This window comes from Frieseomelitta varia, unplaced genomic scaffold (genome assembly GCF_011392965.1).
Source record: "Frieseomelitta varia isolate USP_RPSP 00005682 unplaced genomic scaffold, Fvar_1.2 scaffold_294, whole genome shotgun sequence".
Classification (NCBI taxonomy): Eukaryota; Metazoa; Arthropoda; class Insecta; order Hymenoptera; family Apidae; genus Frieseomelitta; species Frieseomelitta varia.
In genome coordinates, this window is record NW_025110028.1 from 25062 (window position 1) to 40948 (window position 15887).

A 15887-nucleotide genomic window follows, 5' to 3' on the forward strand; every position below is an offset into this window, starting at 1 on the left:
TTATTGTGATATTAATTTAAATTATCATCATAATTACTACAAGCTACTTGGCTACAAATCACTATTAACGCTAAACAATAAAATGCTACTATACAAAGTATCTATAATATCCATCTGGACCTATGGTATACAACTATGGGAGTGTGCCAAGAAATCTAATGTTGACATAATACAGAGACCTCAAAACAAAGCACTTAGAAACATAGCAGCCGCACCATAGTACACCAGCAATGAAACACTCCACAAAGCTTACATATCAAATATGTTCGTGACTACATTAAACAGTACGCCAAAACACATAATAACAGACTACAACAACACTCCAACTGGCAAACAAACTACTCAACACTGAAAACAATACACGAAGATTAAAAAGAACAAAACACATGATTTAATAATAAACTAAAAGCACACTATTGTGTAACTATTGTAAAAAGGAGCACAAAGGTGCTTCCTTTACACATGTTATTTTTCTTTTCTTTCTCTAACTTAATGTATCTGAATTACTCATAGACTCAAACGAGTCTATAGTATTTCTTATAATAATAATAAAAAAAAAAATTTTTTTTAAAGGACGAGATTTTACGATACGGATCATAAACCACTTACATATGCATTTTTACAAAAATCAGAAGAAGTCTTACAGAAAAGACAACTACGACAACTGGACTATACAGGACAATTTCGTCTAAAATTCCGGGATCTGATAATAAAGTGGCAGACGCTTTATCACTGGATGTTATCAGTAGGCCAGTTGTAGTTAGCACATCAGAATTTGCTGAACAGCAATCAAAAGACCCAGAATTAACACAGGTCTTACAAAGTTAAAGAACTTGAAAACATATTGTGATATTTCAACTGAAACGATTAGGCCATATATTCTAGTAATGCTGCGCAGGAAAATCTTCGACAGCAAGAAGAAAAAGCAAATAGATGAGGAAGAAAAATGAAACATACAAAAAATCATTTATCACGACCAACGATTAAATTTGGAGATGGTTTATTAATGGTGTGGGGTTATTTTTCATGGAATGGGACTGGAACCTTAGTATCAGTTGATGGTATTATGAATACTGATAAGTACATTAGCACAATCAACGAAAATTTGGAGGCAACAGTAAAAATGAATTTGGTGGAAGAATTTATATTTCAACAGGACAATGATCCAAAACATGTTGTCAAAACGAGTATGAAATTCTTTAGTGATTCAGATATTAAGTTACTTGAACGGCTAGCACAAAGTCCTGACTTGAAATCGATTGAGAATTTGTAGTATGTATTGGATTCCAAACTTCCTTTGGACAAGCGAAAGAATAAAATGGACTTTTTTAATCATTTAAAATCAACTTTTGACAATATTGACAAAGATTATATAGAAAATTGCACCAAAAGGCGGCAATATTAATTACTAATTAGCAGGTATCGGTAGTGTCCACTTACTTTTGTCTTTCTGTAATTGGTTGATTTTTTATTTAAACCTAATTTGGATTTGCACCGACTATAAATATTACTTTTAATTGTTATTCAAATAATCTATATATTATAAGGATAAATGTTAAATAAAGTTTAAACATGTAATTACAATGCTATATTGAATAAATTTCATTGATATTCTTCTTCATTATCTGTCCACTTACTTTTGTCCTTAACTGTATATGTATGGACCGCATTATAAAGAAACTATATAGAACAATAAAAGCCATTGTAACGTATAGATCTAAAAGTAAAGTGATTGTAATAATAAAAACTTATTAAAAACCGAATACCTTTGTTTTATGAAATAAAAACCTAATACCAAATTAATAGTCCCAGTGGGAAACATTGTCTGTTATTAATGAAGGTCATCTATTCTTCCTATTCTTCCTAAGAGCAATGCGTTACTGTAAACTCTATATGGGTTTGTACTTCCGAAAGTAATACTATTGAGCTTAATTGAGCTGTTAGGTGAATGTCTCGATTCGAGGCATTGTAATATTTGTTACTTTCGATCATAATTAAGTTTGAAGAGTTTAATAACAGTTTAATAATTGCGGCTTGATTGTGGTCTTAGTATATGATGTCATTATGAATATATGTATATGATATGATATAAGTATAAGTATATGATATAGCTGTGAATAGTTTATCGATCTTTTGATTAATTACATCGAGATCTTTAGAATCTAATGTTCCGAATACTTTGAGATGCTTGAGATGCTAAAAAATCAAATACTCCTCGTTTGTTTCTGATGTGTAGTTATCTTTCTAGACGAATGATCCTTTTCTTTCTTACATTATGATATTTACGCATATGCTGATCAGCTTTTATTTGAGTGTAGTTATTTTTTTTTGTGCAATAGTTGTACAATAATTGTACAATCTTTATGACATTTTTTTTCTAAATTTTGTAATGATCGACTTTGCGTGCGGATTTTAAAGTACTTTTACTTAAACTTTATGAGATCTTAGACTCTCGGCTCGCAGGACAACGATACAATAATAGTTGACTGGCTGGCTCGATTATCGGTGAATGATAAGAACACGCGAGTAAACGTAGCTGTATATTTAATAATAGATAACTTGCAATGAGATTATGAATACGAAAAATCGAAGATTAAGAAATAGTAAGCTTACGGATTTAGAAATAGAAATGCTTACGGATTTGGGGATAGAAACGCTTATGGATTCGAAGATAGAAACGCTTGATACTGAGTTCAAACTGGGTCGAACTGGCCTCTACTGGTCTTTGAACCTGATAACCCTAAACTCAACTCTGAAGCCAGTTCGGGCGGCGCCGAAAACGACACTGAACTGGCGTCAAGTCTGAACTCTCGACAAACGAATAACGTTAATTGTTAAAAAGAATTTCCATCTTTTATACTTGAAGAATGCAGATCGGGATGTCGAAACGCTTGCTAGTGCTTTTGACGTGGAATGCCAGAGTTACAATTTCGAAATACCGCGTGCGCTTTTCGGAGTGCACGGAGAGTATCTGGGCCGATGTACTCCAAAACGCGTACTCTAACAAATTCTTTTCTGAAATTGCGCCATGATGACTAAGCCTAAGCAGATGTTGGAGGGTCGACGTTACACCTTTCTTCCCGTGGATACAATTTTTCATCGTGGTCTTTTGGAGTCTATGAGAATTTTCTTCTCGCTTGGAATCACTGGGTGTTCTTTGCGGGATGGCATAGTGGATACGTCATTCACGGTGTTTCGTAGGGAACGTACTTCACTGACTTTCTCGGATCCGTCGTTGCTAAGTTCAGGCTCGCACCGTGTAGAAAGATGCATAGATCAGAGAGCTCCAGACTGGAGAGATGGAATATAAAGTAATTCCGTTGAAGATGGTGTTGATTATGGTTTTAAAAATGCGTCAAGCCATGTAAACCCACGAGTTCAACAGTAACTGACTTCAACTTCAACAATTTTTCCCAGATCCTTCTTCGTCCAGGAGTTGTATAGCATCGGTTGAACATGGTCTTCCTGATGCTCTCTGAGCGAGGCTGTTTACTTAATTGAGGCTCGGCTAGGATAATGTGATCTTTCAATTTTTCTAAGTCTTCGGCGGAATATATTTCACCGTTTGCAAATTTTGAAGGTCGATATAATACCATTGTGGTTTAGAAATGAGCTGCAGTGGCAGCGGAGGGACGCTGTCGATCCTTTGATGCGAATCGGTACCAAGTGCCATGAATTCTAAACATTGCGGACAGGATAGAACTGCATTCTCTCCTGGTCTCGAATATTTTTCGGGATTAGAAAGCAGGATTCATTCTTGTAGAGCATGGGGAGTTTATTATAGCACTCCGTGGACTCTTTTGTGTGGCACATGATTGGTATGTATTTGACAATGTGTACCACTTCCCCTGAGGCTATGACCAGATGTCCAAATTCTCCCGTGATATTGATCGCAACGTCTTCCAGGGCGACATGTATTAGAGTGAGGGCGTTTCGTATGACCCGATTCACGATGTTGCATTTTTGGCGTACGACCCTGTACAACTGCACAATCTGAGTCTTCAGGTACTTCTCTAGATATACGAACTTGGAGCTGACATAAGTAAATATGTCCAAGTTATTGACGTTGGTTCCTTGGTCTTGAACTTTCCAGTTGAGCAGATTTTAAACTTCCTGGTTTATGAAGGACTTAGTCAACCGAAACGAATCCCTCGTGAAGCAAGCGTGCCTAGCACAACCCACGGGACTTCTCTCGTGAAATCATAAAGCAAGCGTGCCTAACACAATCACATTTCCTCTCAGCGACATCGACTATAAACTGCGTGAGCTGTGTGAGCTGCCTTCTGATCGAGGACAACGACTGTAAGCTGCGTGAGCTGTGTGAGCTGCCTTCTCATCGAGGACATCGGCAGTTGGCTGCACGAGGACATGTCCAGCCGTCGCACCGAGGAAAGCGGCAGAGGACGACGTTCATCAGACGTCCCGGCCTTCACGACGACGTGGTGCTCGATCAAGTGGTATCAGACGACGTTCACCATCGTGAGCAGCCATATTGTGCAGAACGTGGTCAGGAAATACACTCATTTTTAACATCTATTCGTCTGTCTCAATTCTTCTGTTTTTCCCTACATTTTAAACAAACTGTTATCCGTTATTATCCGCACAATTGCGTTTGTCCACGCGCTATAGGGGTCGAAGTACGTTGTGCCGTCACATCTGCCGTTGGGCCCGATTTTGCCCACTAAAGTGATGCTCTGTGTTATTGTTGAGTTTAGGAGAACTCCGCTAATCTGGATCGCAGATGTAACGAAAGCTGATCCGGAGGAGTAAAGCAGTTGAAATACTTCCAGCGTTGTAGTATGAACGTATTACTGACGACCATTATGGACCGAGACGAGTGAGTGCATATCGCAGTGGTAAATGGTCAATCTCAGTCCGGCACTATAGTCCGCCAGTTGGAGGAGCTGCAATTGTAATCCTTGATGGCTCCATATGTCCAAGTTAGGTCTGTCATGAAAGATATCGCTGTGTTTATGGTAAACCCATAGTTGGCTGCAATCATAGCTAACCAAGACCGAGATCGTGATTGTTATAGCTAAAACTGCGAGGGCTAAATGCATGTTTGAATTCCGACGCTCTTCTTGGATGTGGTTTTTAACAAAAAGATATAACAAGAAGAAAGGTGAATGACGCACCAATTCATCTTGCCGTTTTAGACACTGGAACTCGTGAACAGCGGTAATTTCTCCAAGACAAGGTTTTACATCTACTTCACTATGTGTTCACTTAGCGATGTACGAATCCGCATTTCGATCTAAGCTTTAGGTTAGCGTCTCGCAAGCGCTACGCAACTTTGTCAAACTTGATCCGACAACAGATCTCACGTAATAAAAAAAAAGCTCTGTTCGCTGCAAACCAGTTGAATCCATCAGTCTCTGGAACATTGTCAATGTGTTTTTTAAACCGAAAGACATTCGTTCGTATTCGTAATACCCGTATGGAGTGGAAAAAGCGGTCTTTTCTGCATCCGCTTTTCCGTCCCTATCCGAAAGAATCGGCTAACCAGATCGAAAACGCTGAAATATTTGACCAACTGGTCTAGTATCTCTAGGATACTAGGGAATGGGTACGCGTTCGCTACAGATTTCTAACTCACAATAGTCAACCATACGCCAACGCTTGTTACTGTGTTCGTCGGATTTTTTGGACACTATCCACAAGAGCGAATTGATGGAGATTTTGAGGATTGAATTATGCCATTCTGAAGGAACTCTTTCATCTGTTTATCTATCTCGGTCTTGTAGATAAGCGGGTAACAATATTGCTCTGTATGGACCAGTGTCATCTACCGTGGGGATTTTATGCGTTACATTTCTTTTCCATAACTTGTCCCCAGGCAGGTGGAAGAAGTCGTAGTGAGTCGATATGATATCGTCAACGTAGGCCAGCTCTTCTTTGTTTAGATAATCTCAGAAATTATGTGAAGGATTTCCTCGATTCATTTGTCGACTACCTTAGTCTTTGATATTGAAAAAACTCGCGATTCAGGTAGGTGATTGTTTCGAGTCTGACGAGCACGTTTTCTTCGACGTCTTCCAACTTGACGAGAGGTGGAAAGAAGACGCGTTCATCGTCAGATTTCTTTACACACAGTAAAGGAGTTGTCCTTGCAACGGATCAAAGAATCGTGAATCGTCACGCCGGAAGTTATCTCTTGTCAACGGATGAACGCAGTGAAAGACCCGGTGGTTTTCAGAGTAACGCACGGGAATGAAGACTTTGCTATCGATGAAGGTTACATCCCCGTATGTAACTCCGAATCTGGGATAGAAGATAGCTTCCGAAATGCAGGATGAGGATCCGAGGAGTCCCCAGTATCGATCGAAACCGAGTCGGAAACGAATTGGAAATCGACAGATCGATTACAGATTTCGATCTATGTCGTTCCGGTGTGGATACCGATTCATCTGCTATACGCGGTTGAAGAAATCGACTTTCGTGGTATCATGTTTCGGAATCAAGTTCGGACTCGCGCTAGTGTCGATCGTCCGGTGAATTCACTTTTAAGTTGGGACGCGGTTAGGCTAACGCGCGGGATAGTTTTGTCCCTCCTTAGACTTCTGATTCGGTATCCTTTTTTCCGGTTTCTGCCACGACGCATTTCCCGAAGGCGTTTCCTCTCGTCGCGGAACGTTTTCGAACGCATGACGTTATTAAATTCGCATTTCCTATATTCATGGATGGCCTACATTTCGGCAATATTGGCAATATTTCTGTGATGATGGCGCACGACACGAAAAGCTGTCTTAACGTGGCTCGAGTTGCAGCCGTTAATTACGTGAAGTTTCGTAACGCGATATCTACATTGTGCGTGGAGGAGAAAGTGGCAGACACGCATTCTCGATTAGATAGCGGTGATTCAAGTGTTCTTCAGTGATCGTTTCGCGTGGCTTGTTTTTGCCAAGCTCAATGCGGCGTACTTCATTGCTCGATTTACAATAGCGAATTTTAGCTTTGATCGCGCGTAATTCGGCTCGTATTTGCGAAGTGACACCGTTAATGAAGTTCTTTGTAATTAAATTGTTTACAATTGTAGAATACAAAAATTAGAAACGCTTGATAGAAGCTTCCAGGGTCAGACCAACACTGGAAGGCTCGGCACGAGACGTACTGCACTCACTGCACTGCAGTGCGAATTCTCTATCCGTTTGTTACAATTTCGATCTTTTTATATTATATATTATATATGCGGTTATTATATTATATATTATATTGTATTTTATATTATATATGCGGTTATTATCCGCAGGAAGGAGGTGAAGATGTCGAAACACTTGCTAATGCTTTGGCACAGAATGTCAGAGTTGCAATTTTGAAATGCTACGTCAGATTTGCTCGCGAAGCATTTTGGAGTGCATTCGGAGAGTATCCCGGCCGATGTATTCCAAAGCGCGGGCTCTAACGAAAATTACATTCTTATTTCAAAACGGGGGAAACTCTGTAGAAACCACGTCAAAAATTTCCTTCCAACTTGACGAGAGTGTTTAAGGCCCAATCTCCCGCAATTGGAGGACACTGGGGATATAATTGTGATGGCTCTTTGGTACTCCTCACCTAAGTTTATCAGCTCATTTCACATATTCCACAAAACAGTATTATTATACAATAAAGTACACTAAGCTATGATAAAAACATTCCAATTGTAGAAGCGGTTGTGGACCACACTTTTCGCTTATATTTTTTTCCTAACAGTTTTATTACAAATTTCAAAATATTCGTCCTGACAACAGAAAAATTTACTGACATTCACTTTTTATACATTAGTTTCCAAAAAGATATTTATACTATTTTTACGATATAACAGAGAAAAATTATTAGGAATTTTCTCGTTAGTGCTTGTTTAATACATAAGGATGATATATACTTTTGTGGTACAAAACTACTCAGAAAATAGTAGAGAAGTAAATAAAAAAATAGAAATTTGTGCAAGATCTTGTTCAAGGTAAAATAGTTAACTAAAGTGGGGTAGGTTCGTCTACAATTTCTTTTCCCAATCATTCCATGACAAAGCAACAGGATATAAGGTATATTGATATATTGATATATTCACCTTGTATATAATATAATTTTATATATAAGAGTACAATATAAAACAGAGTATCTGGAGAAGATGGATAACTGCCGCAATGTGTAACGTATGAATATATATAAAGGATGTTCGATTTACTAAAAAGTATGCTTGTTTCGATCTGAGTGTATTTGTGTACTATTTGTTGACATGAGAGATTGAATGCGTTTTTGTTTGAGAGATACTTGAGTGAGTACTCATATTTTGATAAATAACGAAGCAATTCTTCTTACATACGTGAGATTTGTAAGGGATGACCAAGTAGAAGAAATACTTTTTACTAGAAAATTAATAAGAGATACGACCGACAAATCAATTTTTGATATGACATATTTTGATACAGAAATATTTTGATGACAAGATCATCCCATTAGGAAATATTATATCTTGTGCTACGGACGAGGCAGCTCTGATGACAGAAATACACAAGGAACTCCTGCTGTATTTAAAGAATCGTTTTGTTTTCCATTGCGTTATTCACCGGCAGTATTTAGTGGCAAAAGATTTAGAAGGCCGACTGCATGAAGCACTTTCTACAGTTATAAAAGCTGTGAATTATATTAAATCAAATCCTTCGCAAAGTTTACTCTTTCGTCAACTTCATGAAGAAAATGATAAAGAACATGAACGTCTTGCATACGACAATCTCTCTGGCTGTCAAAGAGAAACTATCTGCGAAGATTTGTACTTTTGGGTTACCTTAAAAAATTTGGAAAGAGTGCGACTGAAGAAAATAGCAAAGATTATATTTTATTTATTCGATATATTTGATAAATTAAATTTGCTTGACAAACTGCTAGAAAATAATTCAAATTTGGAAAATAAATCAAATATCGGTTAGAGATTTAATTAACCCTCGAATAACCGACCGAAATGAGCGATGCGACAAGCCAATATCGGGTCACTTTTGACTCATAGCGGTACTTTCACTCTACTTGCTTTGCACCTAACTTTTTGGTACAGGATGTTATCTAATAATGTTTATAATATGGGAAGGAGAGGAGTTTGTTTAATTGTTTCTAATTGTGAGAAGTTGTTTAATGCGGTCATCCATTCGAAATGTAAACAATTCTCGCCAATATCTGCCATGCAATATTGTTAGTTATTGCTAAAGTGCTGTGATGAGTAAGGGAAAAAAACATCACGTCAGAGCAGCGGCAACTTGTGCAGCAGCTTTGAAAAGACGGATTATCATATTGACAGATTGCTGCGAAATTAAAAATATCCGCCATGGCTTGCCATCAAGCTATGTAACAGATTAAACATCATGAACTCCAAATAACATTCTCCGTAAAGCGAAAGTTCGAAAAACTGATGAAAGGTGTGATCGTAGGATTCATCGTCATTGGAAGCTGATAGATTCAGAACTGTTGTTGACATCCACAAGAAAATATCGACAGATCTCGAAAGACAAGTTACTGTTAGAATTATGCAACGAAGATTGAATGAGTTTCAATTACTACATAGAAACGTAGCCAGAAAGAAACCGCTCATTTTGAAAAAAAATCGCCGGGATTGCTTTCGCGAGCAACATTTAAACTGGACACCTCAGCAATGGGACATAGTCATTTTTACTGACGAATCAAAATGCAGTCGATTTGGATCAGATGGTAAAGTGTACATGAAACGTCACAAAAGCGAAGAATTTTGTTACAACTGTATAAAACCGACAGTAAAAGGTGGAGATGGATCAGTCCTCGTATAAGGCTCTATAACAGTAGATCCAATTAATAGAAATTAAAAGAAATACTGGAAAGATACGTGTACTTAAATATTGTGCAAGATATATTAATTCCATTTGCTGAAGAATATATGCCAGAAAAATAGATCTAACAACAAGATAATGATCCAAAGCACTTCACAAAAGTTGTCAAGACATTTTTGAATGACAATAATATCCGCGTAATGAAGTAGCCAGGACAGTCCCCGGACTTAAATCCTATAGAAATGTTGTGAATTGATGTAGATAGACATATAAAAGAACAAAAGCTGAAAAATATTGAACAACTACACTTGTGTACAAAAAGCATGGAATTCGATACTAGCTAGCTTATTAATCTATGCCACGAAGATGTGTCGCAGTCATTAAAAACAAAAGTTTACATACAAAATATTAATGTATTACAATTTTCACATAAAGATGTACAAAAAATGTACAAAAACATAGACATTTCCGAAGTGTATATAAACATATGTCCGCAAAAAGTGTGACTTGAATATAAAAATATACTTTATAATTATTGTAAATTAAGAAAAACTGATTTCTTGTTTAGCAATATGCGTTTTAATCTTGTGAAAAATATAGTTGATATTTGTTGTGGAATGAACAACGATACACGCGACATATTGGAAAACTCGTCAGTAGCTGTTACATTTTCCTATAACTTTACCAAAAGATTTTCACGAAATCGTGCAATGGGATACAGAAGATAAGACTTATAATGACGTGAAAAGTAACTTAAAATCAAGCTCGTAAGCAAAGGGAAGAGGAAAAAAATATAAAAATATAAAAACATTATCGTTTATTGTGTATATTATGTCGTTTATTATGAATTGTTACCTAAAAATCATATTAATTCGAAAAAATACTATTCATGACTAAGTGAATTAAAGTGAGCAATCAATCAGAAGCCTGAATTTGTCAAAGGGCACTGTTTTCCAGCATGACAATACTAGATCATATGTGTTTTTGACCCCAAACCTTTACAACTTGGCTGGGATATTTTGGTCTATCCACCGTATTCAAACCTTGCGCCTTCCTACTATTTATTTAATTAGGTCGGTTCAAAACAGCTTAGATAGTAAAAACTTTATTTCCTTGAAAGACTGGAAAAATCACTTAGATCAGTTCTTTAGCAAGAAGCCTCAGAACTTCTATGAGTGCGGAATTATGCAGCTATCGGAGAGATGAAGAAACATCGAGTCATTGAACAGAACGGCACATACTATATTAATTAAACGTAACTTTTAGTAAACAAAATTTTTGTTCAAATTTTTCTCAAAAAACGGAACTTTTGCATCAATCCATAGAATTTGCGTTATTTACTCTTCGAAAAGAGACGCAAAAGGAAAAAGAAGAAGAAAAGAAACGAAATATATATACAGATTATAATGTAAACTCTGTTTCGCATTATACTTTAAAAATTACATTTCTAATTGTTTTTTCTTTTTTAAATAAATTTTACTATTAGTAATGTAATAATTTGTTTTATATTTCTCCCTTTTGTTTTGTTAAAAAGACTTTGTAATTCACCAAAAATACAGAAAATGTATTAGAATGTTAACGTCCTGGCTCGCCAGGCGACGATGAAACAACCGGACGCTAATATTCAGGTGAAATGCGTATCAGGGTGTAATCTTTAGATCCAACTGATGCGTACATCCGATTCTGATCGAGATACACCCATTAATTTACTATAGACTAGCAATCTTCGGAGCAGAAATATCAATGTCCTGGCTTCCGTGAGGCCTTGACATTAACAGTGTGAAAACTCTAAAGCTGCAAATCATTACATCTTACATTACTAGAAACAATCATATTTTCAAACCTTCCTAGCATAGATATAAGTGTATGTGTATGTGTATGTGTGTGTGTAACTCATTTACCCAAAATACGTTGTAGGTATACGAGCAAACCAGGAACATAACACGGTTCTTTGTACACAAAAAAAAAACTAATCGGTTAATGTAGAAACATGTAATTGGTCTAATCGCGACATCTCTTAGAGTAATTAGTTAATTAGTAATTATCACGTGGTTTATTAGTAGCTTTGTTTGCTGGACACGTGAGACTTCAGTTGAGTAGGGGGAAGAGTGTAGTCGTGTTTTCCAAGAGTCCGGAGAAAAGAGAGATTATACAGTCACAGGTAAGGCAGGTAGTGCTAATCTAGGTAAGGTGATTCAAACGAGAAAGAGCGGAGAAGAGTTGGGAACGAGAAGTCGAAAAAGAATGTGGAGCCAAATATAAAGAAGACGAGGATATTCAAAAAGAGAAAATAGAGGTTAAAAAAAAAGGGGTAGAAAGATATGGCGACAAGAGCAACATCTAGTAGGAATAAGGGGACAATGAAGAAATTTGTACAGTCTAAGGATAGACAGAAAGGAGAGACATCATGTGAGAACGGAGACGAAAGGGAATCGGTAAAGAAGGAAATAACGAATGATTTGGAAGGAGTGAAAAAAATGTTTCAAAAATTCTTAAGAGAAATAGAGAAGTTGAAAAATGAAATGAGCGAAGAAAGGAAAATATGGAGAAAAGAATGGGATAAAGGAAGAAAGGAGGATAGGAAAGAGAGGGAAGAATGGAAAATGGAAAAAATGCAGCTGGAGAGAAGAATGAAGGAAATGGAAGAGAGAAAGGAGAAGAGGGAGAGAAGAATGAAGGAGATGGAGGAGAGAAAGGAAAGGAAAGAGAGAAGAATAAACGAGCTGGAGGAGAGAGGAGAGGAGAGAGAAAGAAAGTAGAAGAAGTAACATAGTGATAAAAGGGGCAAAATGGAAAGAGGCAGGAGCGCAAGAAGTAAAGAAATTTCTGAAAGAAAACTTGAAATTAGATGTAGAAGTTGAAGAATCATGGAAAGTAAGAAAGGACAAAGGAGTGGAAACGGTAGTGGTGAAATTAAAAGAGCGAATGAGCAAAAAGCAAATAATGACCAGGAAGAAAAACTTGAAAACAGGAATATACATAGATGACCTAACACGAAAAGAAAGAGAAATACAAGGGAAATTAAGGAAACTGGCAGGTGAGAAGAGAAGAGAAGGAAAAAAGATTACAGTAGGATGTAAGAAAATAGGAATAGACAAAAAATGGTATATTTGGAATGAAAGAAAAGAAACTCTAGAAAAAGTGATTGAGAAGGACAAGTACTGACGGAGAGAAGAGGAAAAAGAGGGAGTCGGAGTCCTATTCTGGAACGTGGCTAGCGTGAAGAAGAAAGAAGTAGATTTCTGGGAGTACATTGAAAGATTCGACTACGTAGGGTTAACGGAAACATGAATGGAAGAAAAAAAATTGAATAATTGGAGGAGCAGATTACCTAGAGAATATAGATGGGAGTACCAACCGGGACAGAAAGAAAAGAGAAAAGGAAGGGCAAGCGAAGGAATACTAGTAGGGATGAGAAGAGAGCTAATTAGGGGAAGTCAAGAAGTGTACCATGTAAAAGGAGCGATAGGAACGAAAATAACAATAGAGAATGACACATGGATTGTTTGGACGATTTATAATCAAGAGAAACTGGCAGAATTGATAAAACAAATAGAAATAATACAAGAAGGAGAGAGAAACACAAAAATGTTGTTAGGAAGAGACCTGAATGCAAGCACTGGGGAGAAAGGAGGAATCTATGAGAGTGAACATAAGAAAAGAAGCTCATAGGACAAAGTATGCGACAGAGAAGGGAAGGTAATCACCGACTGACCAGTACAGAGGGGATCGAAAACAATGGCTGGCATATTCTAAATGAAAACGTGGAAGGAGGTGAGAAGGGAGAATATACGTTCATACGTAGTACTGGTCAGTCGGTGATAGATTACGCAATAGTAGATGCTAAAGGATTGAATAAAGTAAGAGAATTTATTGTGGAAGAGAGAGTAGAGTCGGATCATATGCCGATATACTGCAAACTGGAATACAAGATTCCAAGAGGAGGAAGAAGATCAACAAAGGAAACAAGATGGATGGTAAAATGGAATGAGGAGAGCATGAAGAGATACGAGGAAGTGACAAGGAAAAAAGTATATGAAGAAACTTCCATGGAAGGTAGATGGAAAGAAATAAAGAGAACGATAGAGGAGGGCGTGACCAAAGTAAAGAGAAAGGCGGGAGAGATGTTGAAAAACAAAAGCTGGTGGGATAAAGAATGTGGCAGAAAGAAGAGGGAAGTCAGAAAGTTACTCAAGAAATGGAAGGAGAGAAAGGAGGTGAAAGAGAAATATCTGAGGGAAAGGAGGGAGTTCCGAAAAATATGTGAGAGAAAGCAAAGGGAGATGGCCAAAAGCGAGCTTGAAGAGATCAGAAAAGCTAAGACAGAGAAGGAAATATGGAGATATAGGAAACAAAGGACACCAACAAGTGAAGTAATCGGACTGAAGGAGTGGCGGAGACACTTTATGGAACTCCTAAACGGTACAGACAGAAAGAGAGAAAACAAATGAAAGAAGGTAGTAGAAAACAAAGAAGAAACACCCGTACAGAACATATCAAGGGAGGAGATAGAAAAACAGAAAAAGAAGTTGAAGAAAGGAAAAGCGCCGGGAGAGAATAACATCCAAAACGAGGCATGGATACATATGCAAGGGGAGACAAAAGAAAAAATATACGAACTAATTGAAAACGTCTGGAAAGGGGAAAAAATGCCGGAAGACTGGAGGACTAGTATAATCTCCCCACTGTTCAAAAAGGGAGAAAGAGACGTGGCGGGAAGTTACAGAGGAATATCGCTACTCAACACGGCGTATAAGATTTACGCAATGGTACTGAACAATAGAATCGAAACTGAAGTCGAAGAGAACAATGGACAATATCTATATACTTCAGCACGTAGTAAAAAAGACAATAGAAAGGAAAGGAGGAAAATTATTCGCGTTCTTCATAGACTTAAAGGCAGCATTTGACAGGCTATGAAGAAGGCAGGCATATCGGAGGGACTAGTCGATAGGACACAGGAAATTTACACGGAAACCAAAAGTAAGGTGAGAATAAAAGATGAAACATCTGAAGAATTTTAGACACAAGAGGGAGTAAGGCAAGGGTGCCCACTGAATCCCACCTTATTCACAATCCTAATTGCGAACATGGAGGAGGAGATGAGAAAGGGGCAAGCGGGTGGTGTGGTGGTGGGCAGGAAGAAGTTCTGGACACTAGCTTATGCAGGCGACATCGTACTTACTAGCATACGAGGAAAAAGAAATGAAGGAGATAATGAGAAGATTAGAAAAGTATCTGGACAAGAAGAAGCTGCAATTGAACGAGGAAAAGTCGAAGATAATGGTGTTTATGAAAGGAGGGAGGAAGAGAAGGAAAACGGAGTGGAGCTGGAAAGGAAAGCCGATTGAGGAAATGAGAGTTTATGTACCTAGGCTACCTAGGCTATGTGCTGAAAAGCAACGGTAAAAGCAGCGGCCATATAAGATATTTCGCAAAGAAGGCGAATGTGAGACTCACCTGGGGAATAGGGGAGAGAATTTTCAAGGACGACTTCATAAGGAGGATGAAAATTTTTGACAGCCTAGTCACAGGAGTGATGGTGTATGGTGTAGAAGTCTGGGGATGGAGAGAGATCGGAGAACTCGAAAGGATACACAAAAAGTACATAAAATGGACGCTAGAACTAGACAGAGGAACACCTGATTATATAGTATTGGAGGAAGCGAACAGAACAAAAATGAAAGTAATGCAGGCAAAGAGAGCGATGGAGTATGAAGGAAAAATTGAGAGGGATAGAGGAAAGCATTGTCAAAGAGTGTTTGAACGAAAGAAAAGCAGGGAAGGGAATTAAGAAAAATCTTAAAGACAGATTGGACCATTTTAAAAAATGCGGCTTCAGCCAGGAAGGCGTAGATTTATTATGGAGAGAAGGAAAAAAGGCAGGCGAAGTTCTACGAAACAGAGAGATAGAAGTGGAGAAACAAATACACTGGATCAGAATTAGGAAAACCAAATACAATAGAAGATATAAATACACCCGGAACTTTGCCAAAATATTTAAGAGAGAGGAAAAGGAACGGAGAGCAGAGAATACTGGCTAGAGCAAGATGCGGTTCTACCGAAAATGCTAACAAATTTTGGGCTAATGAAGCAGACAGGGAATGTCCGCTG

The 15887-nt window shown here is 37.7% G+C and overlaps 1 protein-coding gene across 1 annotated transcript; it reads left to right on the forward strand.

Annotated features, from left to right (window-relative positions):
• Window positions 1–4368: 4368 nt before the first annotated feature.
• On the forward strand, window positions 4369–12938 carry LOC122529566. Its single transcript, XM_043655824.1, has 3 exons — window positions 4369–4506; window positions 8412–8904; window positions 12622–12938. Exons 1-3 carry the CDS (start codon window positions 4369–4371, stop codon window positions 12936–12938), a joined length of 948 nt encoding a protein of 315 aa, XP_043511759.1.
• Window positions 12939–15887: the final 2949 nt, after the last annotated feature.

What these genes read in the sequence shown, in the direction of transcription:
- LOC122529566 (XM_043655824.1), top strand. Translation starts at nt 4,369, where the DNA reads ATGTCCAGCCGTCGCACCGAGGAAAGCGGCAGAGGACGACGTTCATCA. An exon ending in GCCATATTGTGCAGAACGTG is followed by an intron (nt 4,507 to 8,411) that starts GTCAGGAAATAC and finishes ATTTTGATACAG; the next exon opens with AAATATTTTGATGACAAGAT. An exon ending in GGAAAATAAATCAAATATCG is followed by an intron (nt 8,905 to 12,621) that starts GTTAGAGATTTA and finishes ACTTGAAATTAG; the next exon opens with ATGTAGAAGTTGAAGAATCA.